The 18,981-nt window shown below is 38.2% G+C and overlaps 1 protein-coding gene across 1 annotated transcript; it reads right to left on the reverse strand.

The window, feature by feature from the left end:
• Positions 1–633: 633 nt before the first annotated feature.
• LOC147635321 (auxin transporter-like protein 4) lies at positions 634–5,501 on the reverse strand. Its single transcript, XM_086802565.1, has 8 exons — positions 4,731–5,501; positions 3,435–3,620; positions 3,216–3,328; positions 2,921–3,104; positions 2,628–2,725; positions 2,318–2,525; positions 1,793–2,050; positions 634–1,056 (listed from the first exon to the last, which is right to left on the reverse strand). The coding sequence occupies exons 1-8, from the start codon at positions 4,905–4,907 to the stop codon at positions 844–846; spliced, it is 1,437 nt and encodes a 478-aa protein (XP_086658691.1). The 5' UTR covers positions 4,908–5,501; the 3' UTR covers positions 634–843.
• Positions 5,502–18,981: the final 13,480 nt, after the last annotated feature.

Consider the following 18,981-nt stretch of genomic DNA (forward strand, 5'->3'; position numbering starts at 1 on the left):
GTCCCCTGTCTAGTTCAGAGAGGATTCGAACTCTCTCCCTCTCTTTCTTTCCCTCCCTCCTTAACCATAAAGATTTTTATTGTAAGACCATGCCCTCCCCCTCTCTCTCTCTCATACACAACGCACGCATGCACATACACATACATGAACGGCGTCGTGCATGCACACATCTTGGCGGAAAGAATTGCGTCACCATGTCTTCGGGCATAGGTGCCTTTTCTCTTTACTCTCATTTGTCTTGTCCCTCCTGGCTTCACAAGTTGAACTTGGTGCTACACATGAGCGGAGAGGGGAATGAATGGGGTGCAAGGTGGCACGTGCGTGGGAGACGAAAAAGTCTTGATGGGATAAAAAAGATCGGAGTCGAAGAGTCTCACATAACATATATCGACGCTGGCCAATTATAAAATATCACATAAAAACTCGGAAAAAAAAAAAAGAAAACATGCAGACCGTGCGACCAACGTCCGACATATTAGGTGCGTTGAGACCCTGAGAAGGGCCCGTTGGGATCACTTTATGCATTATATTAAAAATATAGAATCTCTTCTGATGCACTAAGGCTTTGTCACGGAGTGGTAACGGTGAAGCTCATGAGTAACACTTCTCTTATTGATCACATATATTCCTATGCAAAGAGGCAATCCAATATATATATATTCTAATATATATGCAACAGTTAATGTTTGAGGGTAGCTGAAGTAATGCACCTTTGAGGAGGCCCTTTGACAAAACTGTTCCTCCAGCCATTCAAACTGTTTGGAGGTGTGTACATTCATTTATAATGTGTTTTAAAAATGTTTTTTTTTTCCCCTTTCTCTCTCTCTCTCTCTGGTTTTGTTTTTAATGTGTGGGTGGTTTGGGTGGGTTCTTTGGTGGGCACTGATAGCATTTTGCAAACAGCCCAAATTGATTGATCTGATGAACAAAATTTGTGATGCTGGCCCACCCCCCGAACCCGAGTCCCACCACTAGAGTCCACACCACCACAAATGTATTCACCAGATACATAGCTGTCCAGCTCGGAAGGAAAAAAGGCGGTTTCTCTACAGCATTCTGCAACGCCAATCAAATGTCAACAAGGCTTCAACAGTGTACCTCCTCTCTGCTACATACATACACACATGCATCTATATACGTGTATGACATGCATCGCATATCCCATACGTATACCTATGCATACACGCACACATACATATATACATATGCATGCATGCATGCATTCACACACAACATATATAACAAGCATACGTTATATATTCAACATGCACACATGCATTTATACACAGATACACGCAGGCATGACATGCACTGCACCAAATATATAAGCACATCCTGTAGTTGTGCTTATAGAATCACACATACATATATGCATACATATGCTTACATGTATACATACAATATACATAGCATGCACATGTTCACATGTGTATGTCATAGATACATGCATACATGTATTGCATGCATCATATGAACACATCTTACAGGGTTACATCTACATATGCATATACATGTATGGATGAATGTAGGAAAATGTATACAGTTATCCTATGGAATATGCATGTCATACATGTAGACTCATACATACATTTATACATATACATGTATCCATGTACACATTACATATACTATGCATACGTGCAGATACACATACTGCATGCATCATATAAGCCTACATTTACATATACATATTCATACATGTATGTATGAATGTAGGCGTATGTAAATGCACATTTACACATGATTATACAGCTAGGTGCCCCTATGGTAGTAGAAATGCAGATGGACTAACCTCTCGTGCAAAGGTTGTTCTATATGTCAGCATATGTGCCATAGCTGGTATGACATACACTGTGAACGTTACTAATAAAGCACCGACAGCCGAGTTGATGGGTCCAAAAAAGGGGAAAACGATCGCCAAGAACCAGATTGGAAGTACGACAGGTATTCGAATCACGGCCCGAAGCAGTATGCTTGTAGAAGTGTGGAATCCAGTCACTTTCTCCCAAACAAAGTATAATGGAGTGCAAGCAAAACCAAAAGTGATGAACTGCAAGCGAAGACATAGACCAGTCATCAGTATGCATCACCTATCACCTAGGGTGGCTTCACAAGCAACCACCCAGTCCTGACCCACCTAGAGGTCTCCTGGCTCTTTGAGGCTTCCCTCTTCTTATGTGGGTACACTTGTCATGGGCAAATAGTTTGGGTGGGGGGAAGGGCTTTGTGAAGTGGCCCTAAACCAATGTACCAAACTTCAAAAAGATGCAAATAATAGTGAGCCAGGAGGATGCATTCACAACAGTTGGTTGAGCACCTGATGTATTAACATGAGAGTGACTGCAAAATCACGGGCACCCGATTTTGGAAGCAAGGCAAATGCATTCCCATGATCCAGAAGCTCGTCTCCAAACGCCCAATACATTGTGATAGCAGAGGGCAGTGTCAATGTGAACACATAAAGTGTTGCCATCAGGTACACACTCTTGAACTTTCTCGGTTTCCACATTGCATGCATTATCTCCCTGCATATCCCATTCAAATTTTATTATGGCTCCCAACATTACAGAAACCTTGGACAAAATGTGATATATTAGGTAATTTAGAGCCACAAGAAAACAGCGTACACTGTTACAGCGTGCCCACCAAATGTGTAAAGGATATTTGTAGCACCAGTGAAGTACAGAACCAGCTTGGAAGGAGCCGAATGCTGCACATGTGGAACCTGGTGCCAAACCAAAATGTTATCAGGATCTCTCCCTCCATATGTGCACATGCATCTACTCGCACACACCCAACACACACACACAGCATCCTCTCCATATGTGCACATGCATTTGCAGCAGTACACATGCACACATGTACATGACATATAAACAAGAGTCTAGAGCTTGAAAACTGTCACCAATGTCTTAAATACCTGTCCATGCAGGGCTGCAGCTATTGTCAGATACCAGGCTGTGTATGTTGTCATAGCAAGGCCCAGGAAAGACCATATGCGATAATTGTGAAATGAAGGTATGAACACTGTCAAAGAACAGCAGGCTCCAAAGATGTATGTCCATGTGCGTTTATCTAAGTGGTCATTGATGTAGTATATGTTGCTGAGACAAAAAGGGAAAACCGTTTAGAGAGGATGGACTGTGAAGACAAGAAGTATCTTGCTAGAAGATGGCTCGAGAAAGAATCACATAGCTTTGAAGGGGCTGACATACCTTCCACATGCAATGAGTTGAATCACAGACCCAAACAAAAGGAATATGCAGTTGAAGGCAAGCCCTGCAGCTTTCCAGTATGGCCCCAAAAGTCCATCCAGCACCTCAAACCACTGCCAAAGTCTTTGATAAGCGATCTCTCTCTCTCTCTCTCTCTCTCTCTCTCGTTCTTTCTCTCTTAGAGGTTGCAAAACTGGACAGTCATTCTCATGCTGTTACCTGAATAACATGATTTTTGAAATTCACATTTTCTTTCTCTTTTCGAGATCTGTACTCAACATACAAGCAGCTTATCAAATAGGCTGTCCAGCTCCCAAGAAGTCCATAAAATATCTGGAAGATCACTCCTGATACCATTCCAAGCTGAGAGAAAGAGTAAGGCAATGTCAAGAGAACCTGTGCCACCTGCAAAACATGGAAGGCATCAGTTTATCCCATCTTTTTTCAATGCAACACCATACAAAGACCAAGCCCATTTTGAGGGCCATGGGACTAGCCAAACCACTGTCATGTACTATTCCGGGCTAGAACTCCTGATGTGACAGATGCTCAGAGTAGAGGGGCCTTGCAACGATGGGCATTGGCTCAAGGAGGACATGCAAATACAAGTGAACCCCTACCCTACCCATAATAACTCCTGATCTGGTGCTTCCTTAAAACACAGCTGCCCTAGCATCTACCCTCCATGGGATTCATTTGTGGACAAAGATGCTAGGTATTTGGAATCTTGACATTACACACTCGAATGCAGTGGGTGGTGGATATGGCTGACATACGGGCAAGATGTCTCAGTAATGTTTCCCCTTTGGGGACGGATTTGTACTTGGCCATTTTGGCTGTTCTCTTGGTAACTAATAGAAGGATCTTTTTCCCCGGAAAAAAAAGATGGCTCAGTAATGGTTGATTGATGGTAGAGTTATTTATCTTTATTTATCCCTTAGCAGGCTCCTTGCCATCCATGTACAACTTTTGAAAAAGTTCTTACTACAACCCTACTTTGATGCCTTTTTCCCTGACAAAATGCCATTTAACTAACCCCCTTGTCATGGCAATTTTGCATGATCATGTCTTTCATTCAAGCTATATTCAACTTCTGACAATCTTCTTGCTAAAGACCTTACTTTGATGCCATTTTCCTTGAGAAAATCCCAGCTCACCAACCACCCTGTGATGGCAATGTTGCATGGCCATGTCCTTGCAAGGTTGTGTTAGTGAGGAGGTTTGTAAGAGATCTTGGAGACACCCCTTACAAACAGTCATGGCATTCCGAGAAGAGATGTTTGGTTAGATGTCTCAATCTACATACTACCATACAAGGTTTGAACTGGGTACTCTAACCTAACTAAAAAGGTGCACCTATAGCATGTTTCAAGTGTTCAGCAAAAGGTTTTGGTCATTACCTTACCTCTTTACCAAGGGCTCAACCTTGGGTATATTTAGACTACACTGTGTGTGTGTGTGTGTGTGTGTGTGTGAGAGTGAGAGAGAGAGAGAGAGAGAGAGAGCTTTTTGTACCTGATTTGAAGCACAGCTGAACCATGCATCATAAACTGATCCTCCATCCCAGAGAAACTTCTTTAGCTGTCCTTTAACTGACTTGTCAGCAAGCCCATCTTGCTCTTGGCGATCGAGCTCCATCACTGTGTAATTGCCCACCATTGCTTGTTCAGCCTCCTTGTGATCAGCCCCCATTTCCTCACCTTTTCTAAGTGAGAAGCACCTTAATCCACCTGAAGCGAAACACCTTTCCACCCAACTAGATGCTCAAAAGGTTTTAGCTACAAGAAAACAGAGCCTCATTAAAGAACGGTTTAAAGATTCCTTTTCTCCATGTGTTTAGGACGAAGCTGAAAGGTTAATGATGGAGTCAGAGCAAGGGTGTTCAGGGAAATAGCTGCTTTGATTTCATAATGGGTCATAATGGCTGCATTTTCTTGAAGGGTTTGAAGTAAGACATTAGAGAAAAAGAGAGTCTTAAGGGACTAATCTTGCTTTTAATGAGGGTTCTAAGCTATAATCAATAGTTTCTTAGAGCTATAGGGAGAGGTGGCTAGGAGAAGGAAGGGATCAAAGAGCAAAGCGAAGCATTAAGAAGAGGCGTGCGAGGGAAAGCAGATCTAGAGCAACAGATCAAAGGGAAGAGCAAGCAGGTGCGGAAGAGAGAGAGAGAGAGAGAGAGAGGGAGGGAGAGAGGGTGGATTGGAGGCTCAAGGGAAGAGAAGGGCAAGCGTACAAGGGAAGGCTAAATAAGTTCACCAGCTGCAGGTCATGGCAGGCCCTCACTTTTTGGTGTCCGGATGGAGGTGTGTGCGTGTGTGGGGGGGTTGGGAGAGAGAGAGGAGAGAGAGAGAGAGAGAGAGAGAGGTAGTGGGGGGCAAAGCAAAGATGGACCCAAGAGAGTATCAATTCTTAGCAGATTGCTTTGCTACAGCCAACACTGGCCAAGTAGGCGCCCCACAACAGCCTCGTGTAACATCAGTAGTGAGTAGCAGTGAGAGAATGTGAGTGGAGAGCAACAGTGACAGCGACAGACGGTGACTGTACCACCTTTGTACTGCTCGCCCCTTTGGGCAAATCTGATGTCCACATCAGCCGTCCCGATGACCACATGCTTGCCAGTTGTTTTGGGTGCACGTGGCACGCTTTTGAGCGTGATGTGGCTCTCTCCCATTGTGCCCCCATCATTTTGGCATGTACGCATTGCGACATGACGCATGGCGCATGATGATGATGCCCATCATCCCCCCCGTGCGCATGGGGAGCCGCCATAATTTGTGAGTGCGTTGCCAAGTTGGCAAAACCTCGCTACACTAGCATCGTACTTTTGCCCTTTTCCCCTTTTGGGAATACTCGGGTAGTTTGGCGTCACATTTATTGGCTCCTTGATTAAAATGTTGGGGCTCTTTCACCGCACCTGCCCGTCCAAGTGTGTGCACGTGCATGTGTGCACGTGTGCCTTTGCCATCCCAAGATGGAACACCACCAATTTTTTTTATAAAAAAATACGGAAACTTAGTGTATTTTTATGGGCTAGAATTATGGACAACCGCCTAACAAGACTTATTACTTGAGATGGATTTGCTGAGAGGATTTATAGTAAAGGACTTAGTTTAGAGGAGCCCTTCTTCAAGGATTCGTTTATTATATATTTTAGTTATAAATTTGGCATGTAGTACACATTATGGGAATGAAAACCGAATAGATTAAGAAGGTATCCTTATTTTGATTGGTTGAAAAAAAAGTATTTATAGAGCAATGTTATGGGTAACTATTTTTTATAAAAGTTTACATTTTGACCTCAAGCATTTTTTCGGCAATACTCTATGGTATGGGGTACTTTGTGGTCACATTTAAGGGTTACTTTGGTTACAAGAATGTGTGTGCCCTTGGACAAGAGGAAGCATGAGTTTGAGCCCAAACACCTGATTATGTAGATATAATTGATGAAAGAGAGAAGGCTAAAAGTTTTGGGTTAAATTCAAGGCTATAGTCTGGTTTGGCTAATGGCTACTCCACTCAATCTCTAAGAATTGTATCCTTTAGTGGATTGACATAAATGCCACTATATGTTTTCTACATACAAAATGCATCCTTTTAAGCTATATGTCATAGAGAGAACCCCTTTCTTTTAGATAGTGCACGAATAAACTTGATTGAATGCCCATAAAGTATGTGCACCCTCATCAAATCCGTTAGATATGTAGAATGTGTACCTTATCGAAAAGAAACCGGTAACATTTACTAGTATATCTAAATACATTAACACTCATTATTGGATAAATCAAGTTGAAAATCATGGATTACATAATAGAGTATCAAGTGGCAATTTGGAGTTAAGGTGATAGATAAGATGAAATTCGTATTTGCCTTATTTAGAAAACATTTTGTAGATCATTTTGTAGGTCATCGTAAGCTCTTTTACAGAATGCATATCTAATTGTGTAGATCATAAACTCTCCTCATTCTATTCAAGAAAAATATCATTTTTAATAACTATTATGTTTAAGTTATCTTTTATAACTTAAACAATTTTATGATTAGCAAACACAAGCTATAAACTTTACCAATAGGAATAAACCCTTAAGTGGCAAAAAAGATCATAATTTTAGAACTTAAACAATTTTATGATTAGCAAACACAAGCTATAAACTTTACCAATAGGAATAAACCCTTAAGTGGCAAAAAAGATCATATTTTTAGAATCTTACTAACATTACGCAAATATTCATGGATCAATAGCTCTTTCAAGAGTTGGACAACCATGTTTATGTGTGTGTGCACCACACACACATGCAAATGTATGGCGGTGTTGGTTGTGTGTGTGTGTGTGTGTGTGTGAGTGAGAGAGAGAGAGAGAGAGAGAGAGAGATACAATGTGATGATGATGATATGATCAAATTGCCATGATCATAACTCAATATTTGACTTAGCTACAAATAATTATCATGAACAATAAGTACATTGCAAAAGTTCATTTACAAGTAGGTATACTTTGCTCATGGAGTTTGATATTGATATCAATGCACTTATATTATAACTATGTTTCCTAGAAAATAAATGTACTCATTATTGCAACGATAAAGTTTTAATTATGTGTTTGACAATGCCTAAAGGAGACAAAATGTAGCCACCTTTGCTTTGAGCATAAGATTCCTTTTCTTCTTAAATTTTTGATATGATTCAAGTCACATCCTTTGGCTTTACAAAACTTAAAGTATCCCACTTCAACTGCATAGTGGGTTATGGGAACATTAAAGAAATATGCAAAATGGTCTAGTATGAGTAGAAGCAATTCTTAATAAGCATAAACTTATCAAATGATTACCTCACCACTAACGTTTTATTACTCTAACCAAAGGATGTAATCATTGCTTGATTTGAAAGGCTTCTATTCAACCCACTCTTTTTTTTTATCCTAGATAAATTTATGCATAAGATGTGCACAAGTTACATTCTATCTTTCTAGAAAGATAGGTATGTTTGTGTACATAACTACATTCTGCGTGGCTATTGGTATCAACAATGTTTTTCATATCCTTTTCATTCTTAGTGCTTATCCTTGATTTGATATTGTGATTAGTATAAACTTTATATATGTTGAGTTGTGTGCAAGATTGTGTTAGACTCCCATTTCCATAAACTATTATGAGAGGTAAAGTGATATGTGTGTGTGTGTGTGTGTGTGTGTGTGTGTGTACATGCACGCTTACACCTGCGTGTAGTGATGGTGGGGTTTTGCACTACCTTTTTCTAAAAAAGTAAACAAATATCTATATTTTTAACAAGGGCAACAAATTTCATAAAGTACTTGTAATATCTTTTGGAAAGGCATGACTCTGTCCATCCAAATAATTTGACCATGTTCATAACTTTGACAAAAAAGAAGTAAGAATACATTTAGAAACTTCTTGAATTATAATTAAAACATGCACATGTTTACTTTGATTTTTAATATTTCTATATTGTAGTGTTAACCACTTCGCAGGCTAACATGTTTTCACCCACTTGACCTATTATAAGGCGTTTTTCTATCTTACCTGCATGTAACGGAAGCTCCATTCTTGTAAGACAATGATTGACTTTATAAAGAGGCCTTCACCCTTGAGTGAAGTGATCAAATTGATGTATATAGTTTCTTAAAACTAAAACTAGACACAATGGACTATTTTTATGTTTAGTTTGGTCTATTGTGAAAGGTGGTCATTTGTATATAACTAAATTTTGATATTAAGCATTACATGTTCATTCTATTGGAATAGAATACTTATGATTCTTGAATGCTAGATGGTTTCTTGCTTTAATAGGTTTGATTGTAGGCTTCTCCCTCTCATTAGCTTCTTCTCTATTCACATTTTGTGATACCACAAAGGCTATCTCCTTCTTGCATCCATCTAGGCAAAAGAGATATCTTCCTTCACCCACATAGCCATGCAGCATTTTGGTGTGACAACGAAGTGAGGATGCGATGGATGGGCTAGCACACACCCACATTGGGAAGTTGCATTTGTGCATCTCAAAGGGGAGACCAAATGGCACGTGATTCAATAAAACCTTAGGCAAGCTTTTCACTTGAACATATTTGGTACCACCGATGGGGACTAGCCTAGGGCTTAGCTTCATTCTTCCATCCATTTCATGCTATTCGGATCACCAAATATTACTTGCTGTTGATCAGGAGATCAAACTTTGAAAAACCTATGGTTTTGGTGCTTTGGATGTGTTAGTTTTGATGTTTTTTAAATTTTGTTTTAAAGCATTACCTAGGGCATTCTATTTTCATACTTATAAGGGAAAAACATTGGTTTCTTTGATGATTTCCATGATTTTGAAACCAATGAGGCTTAGATTTCATTGAATTAAATCAAGAAATAGCCTAGCATTTGTGGTTGTAAAGATTGGGGGAGGAAAGAGAGCTTGAGCTCTTGCAAGCATGCGTACACTCACACAACAATGGATAACACAAACACAAAGATGGAAGGTTGAAATCTTCTACCTCTTCTTACTCTCAAAAGAAGGCTAGAAAAGATAAGTGAAAATCGAACATAAGTACTAGAGTACTATGTACAAGCGGTTCATAATGTGAACACATTAAATAGGTGAGCTGGCAAGGTAAGTGTGCCATAACTCGCAATCTTTCTAAGGGGCCATTTTCGTGGGTACAAAATATGGCATATGTCATATCCCGAGTTTGGATAGGTGGACTATATGCATTTGTATTGGCCATAACATTTACACCTTAACTCATATGATCATGAAACTTTGTACATCATTAATTGACATAACATAGAGCTTACCTTGATTTATCGAGTATTTTTTTAGGTGTTTATGTATTTTTTAAGTTTAAATGCCTAACAAACATTATAAAAATACTATTTTATGCTTCCACCATATCTGCCAATTACAAGGCTAATTTTGTATGAATCTAGTGACCAAAGCATAGGGACAGATCAATATAATATGGATCTAAGGTAAAATTTATGGTTCTAACAGTTGGATTTTTGTAGATCTCATTTGTAAAATTTGTTTTGATTGTAAGAAGCCTTGTAACTTGTTTTAGATTAATTATAAAAGAAGAAAATAAAACATCTATACATAAAAATTATATGGATTGAAGTAATTGTTACCATGAATCCATGGAAAAAAATTCGGCTCAATTTGAGTAAAGGAAGCTCAATTTTCAATCATCATCATAAGTAAAAATCTCAATTTTGGGTCCATTGTCCTCTTTTAAGTCTTAAACCAAGACTAGTTAGCTTTGGAAATCTAGGGTTGGTTATCTACCAAGCCTAGAGATGATGCCATGTGTGAGCCCAAATCTTACATGTACATGCCAACTTGTGTTCACATTAGCTTGGAGAGGATCCACATAAACACTAAGCCATCTCACCTTGCCACCTCCACCGTCCATGTCAACTTGGTTAACCCAATTGACTTTCCATCTCATCATTAATGCCAAATCATATTGTCACCTTTGCATGCCACCTCACATACGTTGACAAGACATGCCACATCAAGTAAGGCCATGTGATACACATGTACATATCATCCATCTACATGTCAACCCATGCATCCCATGTGGAATTACCATGTCACCTCACATGGTGCCACATGGTACTCAAGTTGCCACATGGCATGCATGATGCCACATCATCACCTCCCTCTTCCATGGCGATTGATTTTATTTCATGCATGAAAAAAATCAATAAAAATTTTAAAAAGTAAAATATTTAATTTTTAATTAAAAATTTAATATAAATTAAAAAAGTTATTTCTTATTTTTAATAAATTATAATTTAAATTTGATTTTTAAATTAATATAAAATATTAAATTTTAAAAATTCACTTATTACCTTTTAAATATGTATTTGCATTATTACAAAGGTATATATATATATTATTGAGTAAGATAAAAGAATATTTTATAAATATAAATATAGATTTATTAAATAATTAAATAACTATTGTGTTAATATAATAATAGATTATCCTATTTTACAAGAATCTTTATGTACCTTGTTTTTATCTATTTATCTTAAGCAATCCTATTTAGATAAAATGCAATCTTGTACCGAAATGGAATCTTAAGTAGATAAGTTATTTTTCCTATATAATTACACATCTCTAGGATCATCTCATCAACTCACAACTTAGTTTGAGCCCTCATATATTCTCTCTATTAGCTTCCTTGAGAAAGGGTTCTCAAAGTCACAGGAGATGAAAGCGTGATAGGACTAGATTCCCCCTAACCCAACAAGCTCTTGTGTGAGGAGTAGAGGAAAAGGAAAGCTCATGAGCGAAAGAGGGAGTGGAAAGCACGCCAACGTGCAAAAAATGTAGCTACAAGCCTAACCCTTCCCCTCATCTTCCCCTATTCCCTTTTTAGATAGTCCACATGAACCCTCCCTTCCTATTCCATATATCAGCCCATCCCTTCTTCACATGAACCATTGCCCCCTCCTCTCCACAAGACCCACTTCTCTCCCCTTCTCCTCCACAAGAATCCACCCCTCCTCCACAAGTGCCCAAAGTGTGGATAGGAAAGAGCTATTAAAGTCCTCCCTCGTCATACCAATGTGATCTTTGAAGATTATTCCAAGGATTTCACACCTTCATCTTATAGTTATCTGTGCCCAATGCTTTGATCGAGCATCCTAACATGGCAGAGTGTAGGGAACTATCTTCTATTGGAGGTCGAAGAGAGAGAAGAGTTGGCATAGTAGTGCTTACAAGTGTGCATCAATCCTATGCGATGAGGATTAGTGCAGATGATTTGGCTGCTCGAAGGACTATTGTGGCGGCTATAAGTTTCTCCCAAATCGGGGGTAAGGTGAGTGCCACATCTTGCATTATTTCCATAGCACCACACACACTAGGAGTTGGCTTTAGTAATAGAAGACAAAGATTGCATGCCACATAACGATTTTAGAGCATTGTGGGTGAGTAGTGATTGTGCACCTAGATGGTTGATGAAACCACTGCAGCCTAGAAAGTTTTTGGAGGAGAAATATCGTGCCTCACCAAGTTCCAAGAGAGCTTTGCACAAGAGAGTCGCAAGAGGTGTGTTCATTGAGCACAACGTTTGCTTTCTTGAGATGGCCCAAACTGAGTTGTATTCCTAGTTTGTGGCAGCATTTCTAGACCTTAAAATTAGACAAAGGTCATTTGAGGGGTGTAAGCCTGGCTTGTGAGGTACTCATGAGAACATGACACATGTTTATGTCACTACTTTGTTGAGTTCTGGCTTTTTTATGATGTTTTGTTCTCTTTCTAGGCATACAAACTTGCCTCACAGTACTCGTGAGTTCACCCACTCTCTCTTGTGTAAATGCATGGATGATGCTGCCCGTTTACCATAACCTCCCTTTTGTGGAGAGGGGATCACTTGCACAAGGCTAAAGATGGTAGACCTTTATTGTAATGGTTACATAAAAAGGCTAGCTTTTACATCATATGGATGTAAATAATGTGTTCTTATATGGTGAATTGCAAGAAAGAATATATTTGGAATAGCCACTTGGATATGAGGATTTAACTCACCTAGATTATGTGTCATGATACATAAAGCCTTTTATAGCTTGAAGCACCGAGAGCATGGCTTGATAAGATTACGTAATAGCTTATCACTATTGTCTTTCATATGTTATATGTTGATCATTTACTCTATGTGTGAAAGAGTGATAAGGGGATTGTGGTCATCATCATCTATGTGGATGATTTGATTGTCGGGGGTGGAAATGAAGAGAAATATGAGAATTCAAAGGGTCTTCTCAAGAAGAATTTAAACATGAAGGATTTGGATGAGTTGAGATACTGTCTTGGTATTAAGTTCATTAGAATGCCTAAGGACATATGGCTGTCACACAACGATAGTATGCATTGGATATGTTGTCCAAATATGGTATGGTTGCTGGCAATAAGCCCATTTATATACCATTGGATCAGAATGGCAAGTTAAGTGCAAACATAGGTAAGATTTTGGAGAATTCAACCATGTATAAGAAGATATTGGGTAGCTTGATCTACATGAGATTACCAGGCTAGACATGAACTACACAGTTGGGTTGGAGAGTCAGCTTATGCAAGTTTCTTGTTGAAAGCTGCATTTGGATAGCGTGAGGTGCACACACTATGCTACATGATGTTCACAATGGATTATGGCCTTTTCTATGAGGCTAGTAAATAGTTGTAGTGTATGGATACACTGATGCAGATTAGGCGGGTAGCATCTTGGACATAAGATTTACTAGCAACTTTATGGATTGGTGATGTTACATGGAGCAATAAAAAATAGGAGATAGTTGCCTTACTGAGGTAGAGTATAGGGGTGCTACCATGGTAGTAGCATGTGAGGTATCTTGGCTATGTAAGCTACTTGGAGATTTGGCTTGCATGTGGATAGGTAGGTTATCATCTATCCAGTGTTTCATGTGCACAACAAACACAATAGATCCATTATAATCTTCATGTAAGCTACTTGGAGATTTGTCCTACATGTGGACAGGTAGATTATCATCTATGATTCCAATGTTTCATGTGCAGACCAAACACATAAAGGTCCATTATCACTTCATCAAAGAGAGAAGACCTTGGGGTAGGACATGTTGCTCTCATGTACATTAGCACAGAGGAGTAGATAGTAGCTGACATTTTCAACAAGGCCTTGGGGAGGAGAGGAGCTTCGCAAATTCCACACTATGATTCGAGTCTTGGAGATAGAGTTGAGCTTAAGGGGGAGTGCTGAGATGTCAAGATCAACATGAGCTAACACTTATGATGCACCTGGGTGACCATTCCACATTTACACCACTGCTGGCGTATTTGGTAGCTAACACAATGGATCTTTGCCCTAGTGATTTTATAGTTGGACCACACCTACCTAGTCCAACTCAGTTATGGCATACTAATCTTTCAAGCTCCTATTTAGCAGGTCACATTATGGAATTTTTGGTGTAGATAGTACTCTAGTACATATTCTTAATTTTCACTTATCTTTTGCAGCCTTCTTTTGAGACCAAGAAGAAGAAGAAGATTTCACCCTTCCATCCTTGTGTGTGTGTTATTTGTTATTGTGTGTGTGTGTGTGTGTGTGTGTGTGTGTGTGTGTGTGCTTGCAAGAGCTCAACCTTCCATCCTTGTGTGTGTGTTATCAGTTATTGTGTGAGTGTGTGAGTGTGTGTATGTGTGTGTTGCAAGAGCTCAAGCTCTCTCTCCTCCCCCAAATCTTTTTAGTCTCCAAAATAGGAGTGATGAGTATTATGGAAGTCCCCAATAGGAGAGTGAGCTATGAATTGTAGATAGATTTAGACACTTGTACAAATCTATATGAATGGTTGGCCACATCTAGTGAGATGAGCATTAGGTAAGTCCCCAATTGGGTTAAGATATGACTTGAAAATAATGAGAGAAGCATTACAATAAGGGTTATTATTAGAAGGCAAGCCCCCAATAGGGACTTAAGGTCTACTGGGAGAAGCATTACTACACAAGTTTCCAATAGGAGCAAGCTATGAATTATATGAATGGTTGGCCACATCTAGTGAGATGAGCATTAGGTAAGTCCCCAATTGGGTTAAGATATGACTTGAAAATAATGAGAGAAGCATTACAATAAGGGTTATTATTAGAAGGCAAGCCCCCAATAGGGACTAAGGTCTACTGGGAGAAGCATTACTACACAAGTTTCCAATAGGAGCAAGCTATGAATTATAGATAGATTTGGATTGTCCAAATTTTATTGAATGATTAACCAAATATAGTGATATGAGCATTAGGCAAGTCCCCAATAGGGGTGAGTTCTAGATTGTAGGTAGATTTGGATAATTTTCCAAATCTGCATTTAATGGTTAGCCAAAATTGTTTAGAAGAGAATTAGGAAAGTCCTTATAAGAGTGAGCTATGAATTGTATATAGATTTGAAAAATTATCCAAATCTATATTGAGTGGTTGGTCAAATAAAGTCAAAGGATCATTAGGTAAGTTTGTGGTCCAAGTTAGCATTAGGAAATTCTCTAATGGTGGGGGATTAGGTCTAGTGAAATGAGAATTAGGCAAGCCAAGAGGAGTGAGCTATGAATTGTAAATAGATTTGAAAGATTGTCCAATTCTATATTGAATGGTTGGAGAAATCTATTGAGAAGAGCATTAGGCAAGTCCCTAATAGGAGTGATATAAATTGAGAATTAGATGGACCACGTAGAACAAGGAGAATAGAAGAGCAGAGAAGAGCATTTGATCTCATTGTCAATATGGGAACAATGAAGGAGCCAGCCACCTTGGATGAAGCATTAACAAATCCAAAGTGGAAAGCCGCAATGCAGTCTTAGTATGACATCATAAAGAACAACACCTGGGAGCTAATTGATCCACCACCAAATAGAAAGGTAATTGGTACCAAATGGGTTTGGAAATCTAAGTATAAGGCTGATGGCTTAGTTGAAAAATACAAATCATCATTGGTAAATCCCCAATTTGCATAGGTAGAGGGTTTTGACTTTAATGAAACATTTTCTCCCATAGCGCGTATTGTCTAAATTTATATTGAATGGTTAGTCAAATCTAGTGAGAGGAGAATTAGGTGAGTCCCCAACAGGAGTGAGATATAAATTGTTTATATATTTGGATAATTTTTATCTAAAGCTATATTGAATGGTTGGCCAAATTCAGCGAGAGGAGCATTAGACAAGTCCCCAATAAGGGTTAGCATTAGTAAAGTCTCCCAATAGGGGTAAGGTCTAGTGTGAGTAGAATTTTGGAAGTCCCCATAGGAGTGAGCTATGAATTGTAGATAAATCCCCAATGAGGGTTAACCTGAGGAAAGTCTCCAATAGGGGTGAAGTCTAGTGAGGAGCATTTTGGAATTCCCCAATAGAAGTGAGATATGAATTATAGTTAAATTTTGAGAATTGTTCAAATCTATATTGAATGATGGTTGGGCCAAATCTAGTGATATGGACATTAGGAAAATCCTCAAAAGGGTTACAAGTCTTCAATAGGGGTGATGTGTAGTGAGAGGAGCATTATGGAAGTCCCCAATAGGGTTGAGCTATGAATTTTAGATAGATTTAGATAATTGTTCAAATCTATATTGAATGGTTGGCCACATCTAATGAGATGAGCATTATGCAAGTCCCCAATTGGGCTGAGCTATGAATTGAAAATAGTGAGAGAAGCATTAAGAAAATACCCAATAAGGGTTAGTATTAGGCAATCCACGAATAGGGATGTGACGTCTAGTGAGAGAAGCATACACGAGTCCCCAATCTAATGAATTATAGATAGATTTGGATTGTCCAAATCTATATTGAATGATTGGCCAAATATAGCGATAGTAGCCTAGGCAAGTCCCCAATAGGGGTGAGATATGGATTTTAGGTAATTGTCCAAATCTACATTTAATGGTTGTCTAAAACTCTTAAGAGGATACTAAAGCAAGTCCCTAACAGAAGTGAGCTATGAATTGTATACAGATTTGGACAATTGTCCACATCCACATTGAGTGGTTGGTCATATATAATGCGAGGAGAATTAGGCAAATTTGTGGTTAGGGTTAGTATTAAGAAACTCTCTAATGGGTGAGGTATAGTAAAAGGAGAATTATGCAAGTCCCCAATAGGGGTGAGGTGTGGATTGTAGGTAGATTTGGACAATTGTTCAAATCTACATTTAATGGCTAGCCAAAACTATTGAGAAGGGCATTAGGAAAGTCCCTAATAGAAGTGAGCTATGAATTGAACATAGATTTGGAGAATTGTCTAGATCTACATGGAGTGGTTAGTCAAATATAGTGAGAGGAGCATTAGGCAAGTCCGTGGTAATGGTGGATGGTTAGCATAAGAAGGAAAGTCTCTAATAGGGGTGAGGTATGTTGGACTATATATAGCTCACCCTAGCTTGACCTAGATCTCACCTATGTATACCTATGCACTATCAATAATATACACTACTTTAGGAGAGATGTCTCATGTACCTCTCTGTCACACTTGCTCTTTATTGTATCTATCAACATGGTATTAGAGCGAGTTACCCTTTCAGAAGATTTGTTTGAACAATTTTGAATGTTTTTGTTTTGTAGTAATTTATGGATTTTGTAGATTTCTTTTAGAAAAAATCTATGTTTATCTATGTAAGGATCTATGATTTTGCATGAAACATCACTTTTGTCCTTGTTGTGTAAGATTCCTCCCCTAGCCCCTCAAGATGTCTAGTTTCTTCCCCTGTAATCAATCCCCTTTTCAGAATAATAAAAGATCTTGTTTCCACTTGTTTTGGCCTAGAGAGAGAAAATGTTCCAAAGAGAGGTAATTCAGTTTTTAGATATCTTTGGATGGAAAAATATCCCTTCTTATTAAAATAAATTTCCCCGAAAGAGAAGTTTAAAAAGAAATTCCTAAGGTGCATTAGAAATAAATTATAATGTGCACAAAAGACCTTAGCCTAAGGGTCCAGATTTTTTAAAAATTTTGGATTAAGGTTCTTATGGACCAATAAGATTAATCCAAATGTAGGGAGGAGATAAATTGAAGTATAAAAGAAAAACCCCCCAAAAATGAGTAAATGCTCACATAAGATGAAGAGTGGACTAAGGACCAAAGAAAACAATTAAAAAACTTAATTTTGACACCTCTTCAGAGAGTGGGGATCTCCCCTCATGAAGTAGGTGCCTTTTTTTCATCCTTTACCCCAATTTTTAATCAATAAAATGAGATATTTTCATCTCTCCTCTCTCCTGTTTCAAAACTAGATCCAAAAAGTAAGCTGAGCTGACCCAAAAATTGTCAAAAATTGACCAAACTGATCTGGAAAATTCTAGAATCAGTTTGCTTGGTTAGAGGCTCACTTTTTCCTATAAATAGAAGCCTCCCCCTTTGTAAAAGCTTAATGGTGTTTATGCACTATTACTCTACTCTTGCCCTGAGCCATCTACATTGAATTTCTTAATAATTCAATTGTTTTTGGCCTAATCCTCTCCAAAGTGAATTGGCGGCCACTCTTGCTTCAAACAAGAGTAGAACCCTCAATCCCTCAAGCCAAGGAAGAGCTTACTGGAAAGCTAATTTTCTTACTTATTTACAAATTTTAAATCTATGGTTTTCTTGATTTTTATGTTTTACAGTTGATTGAATTAAATTCAAATGCTATGCCTTGAGGAAAAGGCCACCCCCTTCTCTTCTTTACATTCCAGCCTTTCTTAATCCTAGAAAGTTTAACTAAGGGATTAATTAAACTCTTCTTATTGTTTACTCTCTTGAATGTAAAAAAATGTGTAGATTTAGAGCTCTATATATCTAAATTGGGTTAATTTAAGTCAAATAAAGAATGATAAAAATGAGAAATGGTCTGCCATACAAAGGATGTTATGGCAAAAATTTCCAAAATTTTACGGAAAAGAAAGTTTGTTTTTATGTTATTCCAAAAGAGTAATTCCCACCATTTTTGCATCTAAAAGAAATATTCTAATTACTCGATGTACATATTCACTTATGAATATGCATGAATATCACTAATATTAATTATTAAAATTAATTTCTATGCATACAAAGATGCATAAAGGAATTTTTTTATTATAAAAGTGTTATTCTTATTAAATTTAATTTCTATGCATAGAAAGATGCATAATGGAAATTTTTTTTATTATAAAAGTGTTATTCTTATTAAATTTAATTTCTATGCATAGAAAGATGCATAATGGAATTTTTTTTAATTATAAAAGTGTTACTACATTGAGCAGTTCCAAAATCAAAATTGTCTACTTAACCTTCCCATAGAA

This window comes from Cibotium barometz, chromosome 9 (genome assembly GCF_041138505.1).
Source record: "Cibotium barometz isolate CiBa-2024 chromosome 9, ASM4113850v1, whole genome shotgun sequence".
NCBI classification, from domain to species: domain Eukaryota; kingdom Viridiplantae; phylum Streptophyta; class Polypodiopsida; order Cyatheales; family Cibotiaceae; genus Cibotium; species Cibotium barometz.